General features: G+C 39.0%; 1 protein-coding gene across 2 annotated transcripts; it reads right to left on the bottom strand.

Annotated features, from left to right (window-relative positions):
• Nucleotides 1–476: 476 nt before the first annotated feature.
• LOC103375192 (keratin, type II cytoskeletal 8) lies at nt 477–15,353 on the bottom strand. 2 transcript variants are annotated; one of them, XM_008305405.1, is made up of 10 exons: nt 14,950–15,353; nt 8,445–8,653; nt 8,286–8,346; nt 7,072–7,167; nt 4,996–5,160; nt 4,271–4,396; nt 3,111–3,254; nt 2,933–3,009; nt 1,168–1,214; nt 477–969 (listed from the first exon to the last, which is right to left on the bottom strand). In XM_008305405.1, the coding sequence occupies exons 1-10, from the start codon at nt 15,259–15,261 to the stop codon at nt 863–865; spliced, it is 1,344 nt and encodes a 447-aa protein (XP_008303627.1). In that variant the 5' UTR covers nt 15,262–15,353; the 3' UTR covers nt 477–862. The 2 variants fall into 2 exon arrangements, 1 of the variants encoding a protein (XP_008303627.1); XR_521190.1 differs by having other exon boundaries at nt 918–969; nt 1,168–1,248.
• Nucleotides 15,354–17,618: the final 2,265 nt, after the last annotated feature.

The raw sequence follows: 17,618 nt of genomic DNA on the forward strand, positions 1-17,618 counted from the left end.
TCTATCTATCTATCTATCTATCTATCTATCTATCTATCTATCTATCTATCTATCTATCTATCTATCTATCTATCTATCTATCTATCTATCTATCTATCACACATGCCAACGTTTTACTTGGTATCATTACAGGATTCAATTTATGCAATCACATTTGGTTATAATTTGGATTAATTTGAAAATTTGAGACTCTATTTTTAAAACACATGCTGAAGAGTTGTCACTTATGATGTGCTGCAGACGATGTATATAAATACAGGAATAGTGTGATTGTTTAGTAGTTAAGTTTAAATTATCCACCAAATACACACACACACACACACACACACACACACACACACACACACACACAAAGTAAAAGGGTTGATGTTTGTACCTCCATGATTCATTTAACACTTTAGAAAGGTGTATTTATTCATCATTATTATCTGGCTTCTCGACAACTTTTTTACACTTAAGAAGAAGAAACACTTGAGCCTTGTTGTTCACTTTATTTGCCAAAGTAACAGAAAGGTGACAACTCAAACCCAGTGACTCTAAGACCCTAACAGGATCACCAACATGATTTGCAAGACTCTAATATTCTTATATTCTTACAGATTACATAGAAAACAATACAGCAGCCTACCACAGTGCTTGTTAAAGGCCCTGTGTCACTACAATCAGATTTTACCTCACAGACTACAGTGAACACATTAAAGTCTTTACTGTTCATGTTAGAAACAACACTCCCCAGCGCTATTTCCACTTCATTTCCAGAGTTTAGATGATTTTATATTTCATTACTCTAAGTTAAAGTTAGTAATCAAGTGTGCATTGTCACACATTTGGAGATTTGTAGGAACTCAGGATGTGTGTGCTCTCAGTGAATGCTGTATCTGCTGTTGTCTCTCATCTCAGTTGTCTTGATCAGCAGCTTTGGAGCAGGAGAGCTGCTGCTACTGTGGTAGCCATTACTGCTTTTAGTACCTGGAGAGAAACACACAGAGAAAGACAGGAAGAAGATGCTGGAAGAGACAGAGTGAACTTTTTTGTGTTTGACCGCTAGATCTCTGTTTTTAAAAAATTATTGTACTCCCTCAGGTCGGGGCGTAAAGGTCTCGGTTATGGGAAGGTGATTCCAGTGTTCATGCTACAAACAGTAACACCCTCTGGTTTGTTACTTACTGTAGTTAGAAACGGCCTGAATGTTGAGGATGGACTGCTGTCCAAGTCTACAGAGGAAGAAACAAAGGTTAACTCCTCCACCTGTGGATGCAGGGGGATGGAATAAACATGGGAAGGGCAATTTAGAGCATCAAAGACTTCATTTTCTGTAAACCAGTGAACCTCAATGCACCAATTTCTGCCTTTTCTGCATCAATTTATAGTGGAAATGTCTTCATTTATCTTCATTTTCACAATTCAGAATAAACTGGAATGCATATGGATCTAACTAAGTTTTCTGCAATACATTCAATGGTTGTATGAGCTCACAGTTCACAGTTTGAGAGAAAAAAAGACTCAGTGCTGAAGAAACAAGATGCTTCCTTGTCTAAGGCTTTGTTGCATCTATGAGTAATATCACAGCATTTTTTTTCATAAATTGATCTTCTGCTTTTTTCATATTTTGATAGCAGAAGAATACATGTGTTGTAAATATTTGCATCTCCTCCTAAAACTTACACGTGTGCCTCCAACCTCCCACTCTGTCCTTTTACATGAGTTTTACATTCGTTGTCTGCCTGAATAAAAGCAAACACAGAAAGAAGTTGCCTGGGACTGACATTTAGCTTTCTACATTGGGGATTACTGCTGTCTCACCTAATCACCAACATATTCACACACACAGTGGTTTAATGCTGCAGGAGTCGAATCAAATCCAGCCCTTAAAATCACCTTTTGGGTTACTCCATCTCAAATCATCACATTTTTGGAGCAATTTTTGCTCGACAGTCTCTGATTTGCCTCAAATTGTTTTAGCATAGAATATGGATATTAAATAGATATTGATGTGATATTTTAGCTTGATTTGTCACACACGGCCTGAGATATTTATCTTTAATTCCCCCGTTGACCCACTTTCAGCATGTTTTATTGTGTATTTAATTTTGAGGTGTTTAAAAAATGAAACATATGCTTGTATTAAAAACATATATTTTTAGTTATAGTTGTAGAACCATTTTGAAATGCCATAACTCTGTTTTACTTGGATTAGTTGATGGAGGTTCAAGTTTTTTTTTGTTTTTTTAAAATTTATTTATTTAAAGTCATGCATAATTAGAGAATATTTATTCTTCTTATCTTTAATAGTTCCTGAGCTATTGTCATTCAGCAGTTTCGAGCAGAAGGCCACTAATGATTGGAGGTAGGAAGACTCTTTTCCTTGTTGTGGCATCTTTCATTAACATCACTGGGAGCTGAGTGTTTGGTCCGGCCACTTCTATTCGTTTCTTCCAGTTGACTGTGTCAGAGGAGAAACACCATCTCCAGGATGTTTATCAGACCTACACATTCATCGGTTGAAGTTCCACAGCTGGAGATTTTCTAACCAACACAGCCCCGTCTCGGCAGCAGCAGTCTTCCTAGAGTCTCTACTTCCACATGATTTTGCTCCTCTTCTGAGGACTCCAAAAATACAGTCAACCATCAAACCTAAATGACCTGCAACTGTCCTCATATTTGCTTTATGGGGTGATCCAGTAATACATTTAACAGCTGAGCCTCAAGAAAGTGACACATGTAAACAAACCAGCAAATGCATATTGAGGGTGATTAGGTCAGATAGTCGGTAAAAATGTCCTTTCCAGTTGTCTAATTACTGTTTTCCTTAAGATGTAGTTTAAGATGATTCATGTGAAAATCTTGTTTTTCCAACCCTCCCCTACTTAATGCTTGTTGGTTTTAAACACGCCCTGTTGTGGCAGTCACATGGTCTTGGCCCTCCTCTCACCTGTCCTCCTCTCCTTCCAGCAGCTTCCTGTAGGTGGCGATCTCAATGTCCAGGGCCAGTTTCAGGTTCATCAGGTCCTGCAGGTGGAGACCAGAATTATTCCCTCTGCTGTTAAATTTCTTCTCTTTCCCGTCCACTCTATCAGTTCGTCTTACAGCCACGACTTTGCGCTGCTCACCTGGTACTCCCGGAGCTGTCTGGCCATGTCCTGCTTGGCTCTCTGCAGAGCGTCCTCCAGGTCTCTGGTCCGGGCTTTGGCTTCCTTCACGGCCAGCTCGCCACGCTCCTCCGCCTCAGCCAGCTGGTTCTCCAAACCGCCACGCTGAGGAGAGACAAACCATCCATGATGCTGCACAAGTATCAGGACAAGTACATTCTGTTCTGTAGCTGTACACTATGAAAATACAAATTCTTATCAAATCAACTCATTTTTTGTCTGTAAATGTATGAATTTTGCAAATTTCTAGTGAATTGGAATTACAATGTCTATTTTTAAATTGTTATTTATTTATTTTATTTTCAGACCCTTTAGACCTTCAAAAGTTCCTCCAACTTGAGCTATTTTGACTTAAAATGTTTGAATGAATACACAGATGTGTTCACGTAACTCAAATTCAGTTTTGGACTAAACAAAACAGAGAGTTAAAACTCCACAGAGAGTCTAGTCTTTTTTTTTTTTTAGTTTAATAAAATAGACATAATGGGAATTTTCTGTGTCTTTGTTAAATTAAGTTAAGCTTATTTGCTTTCATAATATTCAAAACAAATCTAACCGTGGATTTACTCCCTGCACCTCTGGTCTATAAGTTATCTCACTGTAACCAGGAGCAACTGAACAGATTATCTCTGTACTGACTGGTGAAAAATAAATGAATAAATAAATAAATAAAGGCTTCAACTGCAGCGGCTGTAAGTTCTCAGTGTTAAATATGAAGGAAAAATCTTTAAATCCAGAACATAGGAACAGACAGTAAATCTGTCCATTACTATTATCTATGTGACTCGTTGATTCAACTTAATTACCTACTTTTATTAAAGTTGTTTTCTCAAGTTCAGTTAATTTAAGATAAGATGAGTAGGTATAAGTAGGATGCGTTCCTGAAAGTAAGACAAGTCAGTCAAAATAAGACCAGAATAGTAAAGCAAAATAACAGTCCTGATATGGAGGTAGTAAAGTAATATCACACATGATAATGAAATATTGCAGATATATTTTCTGCTAGTTTTGCACTTTCACAACTCATGAGATGACTTTAAAGTGATTAATCAGTGTAAGCCCAGTTAATTCACATTTTTAAGGTAGCAGGGGAACTTGTATTCCTATGATTTACAGTGTACCTGAGCTTTGACGGCCTCTATCTCGCTCTGCAGGCGGCTGATCAGTCGGTTCACCTCGGCCACCTCTCCCTTCACGATGCGGAGCTCATCTCCGAACTGGCTGGCCTGCACCGACATCTGGTCGAACTGCAGGCGGAGAAATGACAACGGTTATCTGCACAAACGTTGCTTGTCTCTTTGAGCTATAAATGATAAGAGGCTCACAAAATCTATTGACCTTTTGACCTTATCATCTGTTCCAGCTACTTTCCTGTGGTGGGCACTACAGAGCAGTGAACAATTAGACACGAGAACAGTTTCTTCCTACAGGATGAACATTTAAATGAGGGCAGGAATCCCCACACTGAATATATTCAACCATAACAACAGTGCTCTCTGCTCCGTTGCATCTCGTAATAAGTTTGTATTTATTGTTATTAACTATGTTTCACACTAAACTTTAAACATGCTCTTTTAACATATCTATAGCTGTACATAGCAGTCAAACACTACTTTAACTTGTTGTCCTTGTTCTCGTGCACATTTTTACCTTTTTTTGTATGAGAGAAAAGAAAACACAGGAATCAAATCCCTTCATGTGCACACATACTTGTCCAGTACAGGTCATTCTGATTCTGACTTTCAAACAGCTTCAGTTTAACCTGACAATTATGGATTATAATGGACTCTGGAGCTCTTCTGCAGCACCTTTAGCCAGGTTTAGGGTTCAGTTTCCTCGCCCTTACCTTGCTCTTGTACCAGGCCTCGGCCTCCTCTCGGCTGCGGGCTGCGATGTCCTCGTACTGGGCTTTGACCTCGGCCACGATCTGCTCCATGTTCAGGCTGCGGCTGTTGTCCATCTGCACCACCACCGAGGTGTCTTTGATGCTGGCCTGCAGCTCACGCAGCTCCTGCAGGAGACATGAAGGAAAACAGAAGAGATGGTGAAAAGAATCTGCCCACAAGTCATGAGATCAAGATATACCATCCATCCATGGATGGATGGTATATCTTGATCTCATCATGGATGGATGGTATATCTTGATCTCATCATTTGTGGACAGATTCTTTTCACCCATCTCTTCTGTTTTCCTTCTTCACGATATACCATGCTTTTTTTTTTTTTTTGTTAAACCGTGTTTCATAAAGCCTCAGAAATGTAAGATGTAAAAATATCTATAAATATAAACAACACTTTCAGTTACTTCATTTTACCGACATTGCAAGGTTCTAATTATGAACACAAAGGAACAACAACAGGATAATTAAATGCCATATGCAGGCTTTAAAATGGAGGAAAACCTAACATTGGTCAATGAATTAAGGACATGAGGGTTTAGTTTTAGAAAAACAGACTTATATGAAGACATAAAGTATTATTGGTTGATGATTAAACAAGGATAAATGATATCACTGTTGTGTCACAGCAAGAGAAACATGCTGTGAGGACGAAGAGAAGACCAGTGTACAAATTGTACACTATGATAATGACTATTATTATTATTATTCCTGTTTTGTGTTTTTACTCATAGTGTGTGTACGCACATACATCAGTGAAGCAGTATGTATTGCAGTTTACATACATTTATTTTACAATTTTGAAATGTTTTAATATTAGCTTTTTATTAATGTTTTTAGCTACTCTTCCTCCTTATTCACATTAGGGGTGTTGCATTAACAGATGCTGATGGTATTAAATACGATAATATTGTAATTAATAATTCAGTGAGTTTTCAGTTGACAACACAGGAACAACAAACAGTACAGATGATCACAGATTCTCTCTGCAGCTCCCTACGCTCACATTTTGAGTGTTATTCATTTACCCAAAAAGAGATGAAACACACAATTACCAAAGACGGCTCTACATTATATAAAATATGATGCTTTGCAGTTACTATGTCATTACAATGCTTATGTTTTTATGTGTAGTGTAGTAACGTTTCACTGTTTGGAAAAAGCTGTAAATTAGGGTTGCACATACATACAGATTTATTTTTTAAAATTCTTTTTAATTCTAATTGTATGTTTTATGTTTTTATCCTTGGATTTTGTTGTTTGGGGTTGCTGTTTTTACTGAGAAGTTGCCATAATGCCATTTTTTAGTGGACCGGATGGATTTAAAAATGAACAAATATTCAATAAACATAGTGAAGGTGGTGATAGGAGAGCAACACTTTGGAATTTATACAGCCAACATTCATCAAACTGTGTCAGAAGTCTGATGGAAATCGGTCAGTGGCACTGCAGCTGAGGAATAACGCCAGTTTAACAACACATGTGCATCATTTAAACAAAACGTTTCCCAAATAGTATATCACAAAAGAGAAACGTTGAAAGTTGTGCACAACAAAAAGGAACTGAGCACAGCACAATCTTCCGGAGGACACTAAAAACTGATGAACAAACAAATAATTTTTAAAAGAACAGTGATACATGTCTGTAGCAAATGCAGTCGCACTGTTAAAATGAACATCATCATCACCAAACTGCATGTCCAGGTATGTTTCAGTGGAGCTGCAATGCTGTGGAAACCCTTCCTGTGTTTTTTAAATGATTTAACATATTTTCCATTAAGAGGTTTCCAAGAAGCAACAACAACAACAACAACAACAACAAAGGTTTCCGCTGGCTGATATAAAAAACCTTCAAAAGGCAGTTCATGTTTGAAGTTGACCTTGTCACGAGTCACGACACAAAGACAGAACAATGAACCTGCAGAAAGTGCAGCTTTAACAGGGAAACACCTGGAAATCACAGGGAACAAGTGTGCAAATACAGAACTGCAGGAAGTGTTTTAAGGCATTAAAAAGGTTTTATACCTCCTCGTAGACGTTGCGCAGGAAGTTGATTTCATCAGTCAGCGCTCCGACCTTATCCTCCAGGTCGGCCTTCACCAGGTAGGCCGAGTCCACGTCCTGAAAACACACACAGGCACAAGTTTAAGCTATTTAAAATGCTTAAAAACGCTTTAAATTATGCACATATTACAAATATAAAGACACTGCACTGCAAGACAGTAACTAACAAGCCAAGTGTGTACAACTATGTGATATCTGGACTATTGGTTCGTTAACAGCACTGAGTTTCCAAAGAGAGATATTTAAACCACATTTATCTCATTCTTGTAGTGTCACTTATTAGATTAAGATTTTAACATAAAGACTTTATATTTTACATTAAAAACGCATGATAAGCTCATAAAATATGGCTCATTATGTGGTTTCCAATCATTATGACGTGTGACAAATTACAAGAACACACTGTCTACCTTTAGGAGTTCTACTGCACTACCTTTTGCTTCTTCGCCATCATAAAGTGATTTAGCTGTGGTCTTATTCAAAGCTGGAAGATGCGAAGTTTTCAATAGCAAAGAAATTTGATGAATTTAGAGTTCTAACAATTTTCTGACCTATAGTTAAAAATAGTTTAAAAAAAAGTCCATTGCTGTTTGCGCTGTACACCAATGATTGCACTTAAAGCCATACAACAAACACTTTTATAAAATGTGCCACCCGTTTTGGACTCATTTCAGGAGGAGATAAGTCAACCTGTGGATACGAGGTCCAAAGATTGACAGCATCTTGTTCATTATACAACATGACACCAGTTGTGCTGTTTTCATAGAGGTGCAGAAGAAGCTGCTGGAGGGTCAGATGGTCAATGCAACAATCACCAGTGGTGCTCGTAGCATTTTGCACAATACAGTGACAGTTAAGGCTTTCTATTCATTCTACGCTAAATACCCAGATAAAGTAGGAAACGCCTGTACTAGAGTAACGAAGCCAGATTTCTGGATTACTGGAAACCCTAGAAGGTTGGGTAACTTCCAAAACACATGTAAAACTGACTCCAGCTGCTGCTCCAATGTGATACCGACGAGTAAAGTTGCCAAAATATTTATGGGTTTAGATGCATGTGGGAATGATGCAGGGGAGATAATAAGGTCAATGGGGAAGAAGAATAGAAGGGCTTCGTCTTACCTGCCACACCTGTAATGTATGAGTGCATGAATGAATGAAAGCTGCATGCTGACCTTCTTTAGGATGACAAAGTCATTCTCCAGGTTGTTTCTCTTGTTAATCTCCTCCTCATATCTGTGGCACAAACAGTACAGAGTGACGGGGCGGTGCGTTCAATGACACAAGTGACGTATACTGATCTGATATTACAGAGCTCAAGTGTCATCATGTACTTGTGTTTGTAGTCCTCTACCAGGCCCTGCATGTTCCTCAGCTCCCCGTCCAGTTTGATCTTGTCGTTGTTGACCAGGTCCATCTGGCGCCTTAAACCCGCCATGAAGGCCTCGAACAGGGGCTCCACGTTGGACCGGCCCACCCCCTGACCCTTCAGGAGCTCCAGCTTTGTGTCGAGCATCTTATTCTGCTGCTCCAGATAGCGTACCTGGGTGAAGGAGGTGGACAAAACAGTTAGGGGTAGATGTAGGAACACATCATCTGGTGGCCATATTGGAAGTTTTGACATGACAGGTTTTAGATGATCAAAAAACTGTTGATACTCCATTGTTAAGCACCAGATTCTAAAAACAAGACTAAACAGGTCTGTATACATTCTGAGTGATCTAGGTCATGGTAATCCTAACAGCTTCAGTAGAAGGAGGTTCTTGAAGATATTTTACATCTCATCCACAAGGCTTCCTCAGTTCTAACCTGAATGGTGGGGAGTCCCAGGTATTTATTCTCAGCCCCAAATCCCAGGGCTTATGGCCTGTTAAGACTCACAGTACTCAGGGGGTTTATGGTGGGGAAACTATCTGGGAAGGGATCTCAGGTCTGCATTATAGGTACCTGATAAGTAGTCCCTATGTTAATCCAGTATGTAACTGATATGTCTGCGAAACACAACACAGCCACCCAGCACCACACAAAAATTGGTTCACCGTAACAATAAAACACACAAACACAAGCTGAGCAATGTTGTATATGCAACCCAATGCAGTGAGGAATCTACAGACCTGTAAATACTGGAAACTAAACAAGACTCAACAGAGACACTCATCTGAGGACAGCAAAGTCCACACTCTGGGTCAAGAAGTCAGATGAGGAGCTAAAGAAGCCATTTATGTTAAACTGGAACAGTCATCTCTAAAGAGAGGAGGAGCTCTACAACACCACTCAGCAGCTACTTATAATGCAGTCCTGAGATCCTCCCCAGACTGCTTCATTACCAGCAACACCTTGACCAGCAGATAAAAGCAGCTGTAGATGTATTTAAACTGGGAGATACAGCTTCACCAAGCAATACATGCTCTAATAAACCCTCCTACCAGCACCTCCAACACGGCATTATCATTGTATTTCGGCATTTTTAATCAAAATGCCAAAAATGTTATGTTGTTTGTTGCCTTAGCTTCATGTTTACCCCACAGAGATGAGAATGGTGCTTATGAGCTCATCTAACTCTTGATGAAGTTTTAACAAACCATGAGCTAATGCTAAATAGCCATTATGCAAATTTAAAAAAAGGCACATTTTGATATTTATTGCTAATGTGATATGAGTTAGAAATTTTAACATGAGATTTTAATCTTGGCTGCATTCTGTACCAAACAAGCATGTCCCCTTATGATATCAGACGATGATTTACCAGCTGCAGCATCTCTGTAGCACCTCAATGCTTCATTTATAAAACTACGCTGTGACACAATATAAATTCATTCAAGAAACGCAGCTTCTGCCACAAAGACGTTCCACTTATCCATTCGATATTACTGTGATTCACTGTGAAGCCCGACTAGTCCAGTAGTGTTTTGGTTCATAGACTTAAAAAAGACACAAATTAAACTACACCCAAGTAACAATATGTGACCCACTGCTACTCTGATGCACATTTACATTGTCTAAGATGTCATTATTTTTCTGCCAGATCCTGGTGTAACTGTAAAACTGGGCTCCCGTTCCTCAGGTCAAGTCAGGAGCTTGTATTGTTTAGTCTGTAAACAACTTAGAAAACTTCTCAAGCGCAGATTTCGGATGTTTTGTTTATCAGATCTTTGGATTTTGGACAAATATTAATTGGTTAATTAAGAAAATGATGAAAATAACTCGCAGCTGCAGCTACAGAATGAAGTCCTGCTTTGATAAACAGAGGTCGAAGAAACGGCAGATAAGCAGCTCGAGCTCAGTGTCAACACCTGATGGTTCTCCAGGCCCGGACAGCTCGTGTTTCCTGCCCGCGGCCGGGTATATCCACTGTCTATTATGCCTCCGACACAAAGCCCGCGCTCTGTTCGGAGCAGAGTAATCTCCCTCTGGGACACAACCACACCGTGTCCGACCTGATTCATCAGGTTACAGCTCGACTCAATGGGACGGAAATGGGACAGATAGCTTAAATATCTAGCAGCCGATTCAGGGTGTGGATGGCAGTTTATATCCCCAATGCATTCTGTAAATGAACGTTTAGATCTAACTCTACTGTGCAGTAACCAGTATGAATTAATGTCGTCACATTTCATCTCGACTGTTCTGCAGGTGCAAACTGGCTCGTCATCCTGCAACAAGTCGAACTTTGTCTGTCTGTTGCATCGCACTAATTAAGTCTCTGCATGAGGGAAGCAGCTCTTTAATGTTTCATTAGCGAGTTGGGGCCAGGAGGGATTACATTACACGAGTAAGTGCAGGGTCAGTTTATCTGTCAGGTCACTGGACTTTAACTCGTTTGCATGGCTGCAGACGTAGTGAGAGCAGTGTGACTATAAGTCAGTATATTAGAAATAATGTCCTGGAACAATGAACAAAGAGCAAAAAACTGGCCAAGACGTTTTTTTTTAAAGCCCAGGTAGAAGTTTCAGGACAAAGACTCTTTTGTGTTGCCCATTAGCTGTGAAGTCTCATTTACAGAGACGGATGGACAAACTTTCAAATGTTTTCCACAAAGCTTTCACAATATTTTGTCTTGTGACACCTGAAGCTGGTTTTACAGATACGTTTTCTGGTTTTACTGTACTGCACAGAAGAATCTCACTCTGTAAATAGATAGTGGAAGTTTTTCAAGTTGAAATCTTTTTGTGTGAACTCAGGGGCTGCAGCTGATGAGTATGTTTATTGTGGACTAATCTGTCCATGATTTTCTTATTTAATCAATTAGTTGTTTGGCCTCTAAAATGTCAGAAAATGGTGAAACATGTTAAACCAAGCTGACATCCTCAAATGTTTGGTTTTGTTCGTAACCCAAAGACATTCAGTTCACTGTTACAGAGGAGGAAAGAAACCAGAAGATAATCAATTTCAAGAAGTCGGACAACCTTTTTCTGACTAAAATCTAAGCATTTCTAGCTGCTGGTAAAGATGGAGGCACTCACATTGACTCAAGTTGACTTTATGTCACATTATATCTGTCATAGCATTATGCAATAACACTATATTATCGTCAAGGGTCCAGACTTTGACTGAGCATTGGGGGAACTCATTACGTAGGAAATTCTGAGTATCAGACTCTTATTATCGTGCATTTTGGTCAAATGTAATGCAACGATTTGTGCTTTTATTGCCTTAATGTAAAGTGGAAATATTTATTTCTATTAAAAAAAACAGCAAAATTGAGTATACATTGCATCCCTGTTGAAACGTACACCCGTGATTGTTATTAATACATTTTTATGTCATGCTAATGACCCCTATTGTGCTACATATTGGTTTATACCTCAGCATTATTACATATACTGCAGATATATTAGATAAAACGAGGATATTATTGTGCACATATTCGGTACTTATTACTCCTGTATACCGCTGCTGATGCTGTTCTTTCACACACGTACTTGCATCATTCATTTAAACAGTGTAGAGAGTTTTACAAAATGTCACCTTCTGTAGTTTAAAAAAAATTTGTCTGCAGCTACTTGAAGTTATTCTCCATGCATGTGTGCAATAATCACAAGACATATCCAAGACTTTGAACAACCTTCCAGGTCCATATAATTAAAGGTGTTTGATGTGTTTATGGTGCATTTTAGTTTAAACCAGCATCCACAAAGACGTTGCACATTTGGACCAACGGGCCTCCGTCCAGCGCCGCTCTCTGTCTCTGTACGCCTGAAGTGTATCTCCGTTGATGTGAGAAGCCAACAAAGCCTCTATTGTGGGAGTGTTAGCCACTCCGTGAGAAAGCAGAGATGTTCCCTAAGTAGAGTATCGATGTCCACCGTTATCACAGAGCTGGCCTTCTGTGGGAAATGTGTGCAGTCTGTGTTCTTCAGGAACCTCAACAAGGCTACTTCTCACATTTACTTCCCTATTTACTATTTCCCAACACCTTTAGAAGAAGTACAGGCTCTTATTTAGAAGGTTAGCTCGTTGTTATTGTTATTTGTGTCTAAAACTTAGCAGCATGTGGATCTCATTTACTTCAGCCTGATGAGCTCCAACACTCCGAGCTGCACGTTTTTCTTGTTGTGTGATAGCGAGTCTCCAGCACAGATCTTAAAAATAAATCAGTGACTATAGATGAAAAAAGCTGACTCTGTGTAATAAATGCACAGTGTTGGGATGATTTGCCTGTTATTGTTTAGTAACAGGAGGTTTCAAAATGTCTACCATTCCTGCGCTGACACACCCTTGAAGGGGTTTGTACGTCTTCTAATTAGAGCTTTGAGGGTCTATGAGGGCTTTTAAGGTGAAGTCCATCACCTCTTTGACTTAATGGTAACGTTCAGTGGTAGACGAGCTAACACCATCCTGTTAAACCCTATTACATTTATAAGTCCTGCAGTAATATTATTAAAAAAAAGGACTCAAAGTAGAAAAAACTGTAAAAGTACACAATACAGAAAAATGTCCCCTTTGATTGTTTACTGTTATATAGATATTATATCATTAGATGATTGTTACTCATGCATTCATGTAAAAGGAGGAGTTTACTTTTATTGTTTGTTGAGCTATTTAGTGTGCAACTGCAATGGTTATTTATCGACTGATTGTTTGGTTTTAAAAGGGCTGAAAACAATGAGAAATACAGTCACAAGTGCTCTAAATCACAATAGCTTCCATTTTTCTGTCATTTGCCTAATTCGTTATTTAACTAATTGTTTCAGTTGTTCTTTTTGTAAACCGCTGGGTATTTGAATTAATAACAAAACATCATATTCGAAGCTATTTCTATAATTTGTGTGCAGAAAAACTTCATTTGTAAAGTGACTAAAGCTGTCAGGTTAATTTAATGAAGTAAATGTTTCTCTGAGAAGTCGTAGGGTGGAAGTAGAAAGTGTCATGGTAGCAAAATACTCACGTAATGTAAAAGTACCTCACACCTGTATTTAAGTGCAGTACTTTAGTGACTGCACTCATTACATTCCATGACTAGTAATGGCTTTAGACAAAACTGCAGCTTATCAGTGACCTCTCATATTAAATAAGTTAACAGACTTTTGAAGTGACGTCAACTTGGTGACTTCTAAACAACATTGTTAGTTGTTGTACATTTTGAACTAAATGTCAGTGTTGTGTGAAGAAAAAAAATATGAATAACTTATTGAGAAAAAGCACAGTTACGCCATTTAGTACAGATTTTATTAGCTGTACAAACACTTTTGGAAGACACAGTACTGTTTAAATTTGCTTGCCTGTACAACCAAGCAGAACACATTTTATCAACTGTTTTTTTATGTTAGTTTTTCAACCTTTTAATGTCAGAGCTAACTGAGCTAACTGACCACAGACTGGATTCATTTGAGGCCATCTTCTGAGCTCTGGTGACAACGTTACTTACCGCATACTTACGATGGCGTCCTGAGCTGCTCCCCACTGAGTAAATAAACCAGAAATTCATTTGAAAAGAGAAACTTACTTTTGGAGAACAGAAGGATTATTTCTTTATCTGACATAAACTTTTAACTGCAGCTCCGGAAACCATTCGTTATCAGTTTAATTTGAATTCTGTTGTGGGCTTTAAATGTAGATTAGCTGAATTTGAAAAGAACTTAAGATAGACCAGCTACCTACTAGGTGCTTATGATGCAGTCCTGAGATATCTAGCCAGAGACTCAATAAACTTGAGATCATCATTTGAACAGACAAACTAGTTTTTCCAGAATATTTCATCAGTTCAAAAAAAAGTCATATTTTCATCTGACATAAAGCTACAGTTGCGGAAACCATTTAGTATGAAAACAGAAAAAAAAACAACCTTTTGTTTTTACATTGAATTAATTCGGTGTGGTTTTTGCCAATGAATTAAAAAAATACTACGGGTTAAATAAATCAACAGCAGCAAATTCAACTTAGAAGATGGAGCAGAAACCGATCAATGTCTAAGTTTGGTCTAAAAAATGTGAGAAAACTGTTATTTTTTGGTCTGTTTTTTTTGTTGTTGTTTTGTCAGTTGCTTAAAATGGCAGCTTCTGCTAACTTGTTCTGCCAAACAACACACTAACACTCAGGAATCAGCAGCAAATGCTCACTTTAATTAATTTGTATCAAGAATTTGAGATGAACTGAGAAAAGAATACCTTAAAAAGAATAGAATACCAGTTACATGTCTGCATTATTCATCAGGTTCTTCTAATGCAGTCCTGAGGTCCCTCCCCAGACAGACAACAAACTTCAGCAATTAATTTAAAAGGACAAACTTGTTTTCCCAGAACACTTTAAAGACTCCTTTCTTCATCCAATATTTAAAAGGTACAACTAGAGCTGAATGAAACCATTTAGTAAAACATTTTCCCGTTTCACTCCCTTTACCTTATCTATGAAGCTTGCAAAGCGGTTGTTGAGGGTCTTCATCTGCTCCTTCTCGTGGGCTCGGCTCATGGACAGGCTGGGGTCGATCTCCAGGTTGAGGGGGGCCAGGAGGCTCTTGTTGACCGACAGGGACTGCAGCGAGGCCCCCAGGCCGTGGTGGTGCCCGTTGGTGCCTGCATACAGAGAGCTGCTGCTCAGGGAGATCCCGCTGAAGCCCCCCTGACCCGGACCAAAACCGCTCAGCCTCCTGGAGCCGCTGCTGCTCCGGACGGAGTTACTGGAGCTGATTCGCTTGGTACGACTCAGACTCATGGTTCAGAGATGGAGGGTGACACAAAAAGATGGATGTATGACTGGATGGAGTGATTGGAAAAGATGAAGAAGATGATGTGAATAAAATCACTTGCAGAAAACAAAGGAGCGAGGAGAAGTGAAGCCGGATGTCTGACCACAGTGAGGCGTCTCAGGTGTCTCCTGACTATTTAAACCTCCTCAGGGTGGAGTCAGGAGTGGAGAGGAGGGGAGAAGCTGCAGAGCTGTGGTGTCAGATATCTTGTTTCTGACTATTGTAATGTATTATATATGATATAAGTTATTATAACTTTTTAGGTTTGCATGAACACATGCAGGTGATTCTTTCATCATTCACCTGAATCAAAACATCTGACCTGAGGTGATGAACAGTGCACTCCACCTTGAGCAGCTGTAACACTTTGGATAAACAAAGCTTCTTGTGTCCGGTTTCCTCCTTGTGCTGCCTGCTGCTGCTTAATCAGATCTGCCTCCACAACCTGAGACCAAGCTGGCGTTTGTGTTTTTTTATTTAATCTCTGTTTGCGTTTGAAAACCATCCCAGTGACCTCACTGGTTAATGATGGAAATATCTGAACATATTAATCTCACAGTTGGCATTTCAACAGCCTGTCAGTGGTTTTTACTGCTGTAGCTGATGGTGTTTATCACATATTACAGTTGGATGAGAAGTTGTATCTTAGGTCATATTTATCTTCATATAAAGCTTCATCAATCTACTGACAAGTTCAGCATCAGAGCTCCTGAACATTTTCATCATGGAAATGTTACAGTTTTTCTCAGTCACTTTGGTGCATTTCTCTGATCAGAATTAAAAGTCTCATAAATGCTAGTTCAGCCTCCACCACATTGAGTCATTTGTGCTCATCATCGTAGCAGCTTCACATTCATTCCAGCATTACAAATGCTTTTGAGGCATGCATCGACTGCTTTCATACAATTCTCTGCTGTTTTATAACGTTGTCATTTGCTTGTGTCCTGTCAGTCAAAATAAACTACACTTATGAGTGCTGAATAATCATTCCCTATAAAACCAACTATTGCTTGAGTCCTTACATACAAAAATGTTGAGCTAGTTGTCAGGATCTGTCAATCAAATTTAATACATTTCTTAATATTTTTTTTCCTGAAAATATCTCCTAAGTTGAACAGTTTTTCTCAGGTGAACCTCAGTTTTCACCGTCCTAATCCCATATCCCTCATCTTGGTCCACACAACATCTGCTGACTTGTTCAGATAATCTCCGACCATCTGAGCAAGTATGTTGTTGTCTTCGATAATGTGCATTTTCAACACTCAGATCTGGTCAGACGGTGGTTTGCAGCACATGAAAGGATGCTGATGGAATATCTCTCTCCCTACTCCCCATTCCTAAATCCAATAGAGGAGTTTTTCTCTGCATGGAGGTGGAAGGTATGTAACCGGCATCCATATACCCAAATGGTCCTGCTTGAGGCCGTGGATGCAGCATGTGATGACATCGCAGCAGAGTCCTGTAGGGGGCGGATCCGCCACTCGAGGAGATATTTTCTTCGCTGCATTGCAAGAGATGATATTCACTGTGATGTAGATGAAAATATGTGGCCAGACAGACAGGAACGTCTGGATGTGCATGAATGATTTACAGTACTGTGTATGTTCAAGTTTCAATATGTATGGTAGTGTTGTGCACAGCTCTAACCAAAGGGTGTTTCTTATGTTTGTTGTAAAGAAGTGTGTATTTTTCTTTTGTGTAATGCTGTGAACAAATTAGACTTGCAAAGATCATACGCAGTAAAAATGTGAAACATACGTGTTCAGTGCCTTGTACTCAGTTACCTCACTGAATACAGTAATGTGTAACTTTGCTGTAGTTTTCAAATGGCTGTGCAAATAGTGTACAGTGGTGTCTTGAGCATTTTCAAGTATTGATACAAAGATCTGACTTTTTTGCATTTGAAAACACTTACAGAGTAAACTGTCCTCATGACAACATGACAAAGTCATTTGACTGTCTTGTTCATGAACACTGGTGTCAGGACGTTTCATCTTGATGACACAGACACTGTCATTGACATGAAGTCTTGCTTTTGAGGAATGAACTATCCATTTTGAGCAAATGACAAACTTTTACACGTTATCAACTGGGTTTTACAGTTTGTACTAATTGTTTTGAGAAATGCACCAAAGTGACTGAGAAAAACTGTAAACTACAGCGTTGTAACAACACAGTCAGCAGGTGGAACTAGTACCAAGCTAATGCTGCAGGTAATGTTGTGTTGCTTCTGCTGACTTCACATGTTATCTATCTATCTATCTATCTATCTATCTATCTATCTATCTATCTATCTATCTATCTATCTATCTATCTATCTATC

The sequence above is a fragment of the Stegastes partitus genome, unplaced genomic scaffold (genome assembly GCF_000690725.1).
Source record: "Stegastes partitus isolate 25-593 unplaced genomic scaffold, Stegastes_partitus-1.0.2 Scaffold2498, whole genome shotgun sequence".
Lineage (NCBI taxonomy): Eukaryota > Metazoa > Chordata > Actinopteri > Pomacentridae > Stegastes > Stegastes partitus.

Excerpts from the sequence above, each read along its gene's own strand:
- LOC103375192 (XM_008305405.1), bottom strand. The coding sequence starts at position 15,261 with ATGAGTCTGAGTCGTACCAAGCGAATCAGCTCCAGTAACTCCGTCCGG. Across the intron at positions 3,010-3,110 it reads GACAGCTCCGGGAGTACCAG|GACCTGATGAACCTGAAACT; the intron begins GTGAGCAGCGCA and ends CTCCACCTGCAG. Across the intron at positions 1,215-2,932 it reads CTGGAAGGAGAGGAGGACAG|ACTTGGACAGCAGTCCATCC; the intron begins GTGAGAGGAGGG and ends CTTCCTCTGTAG.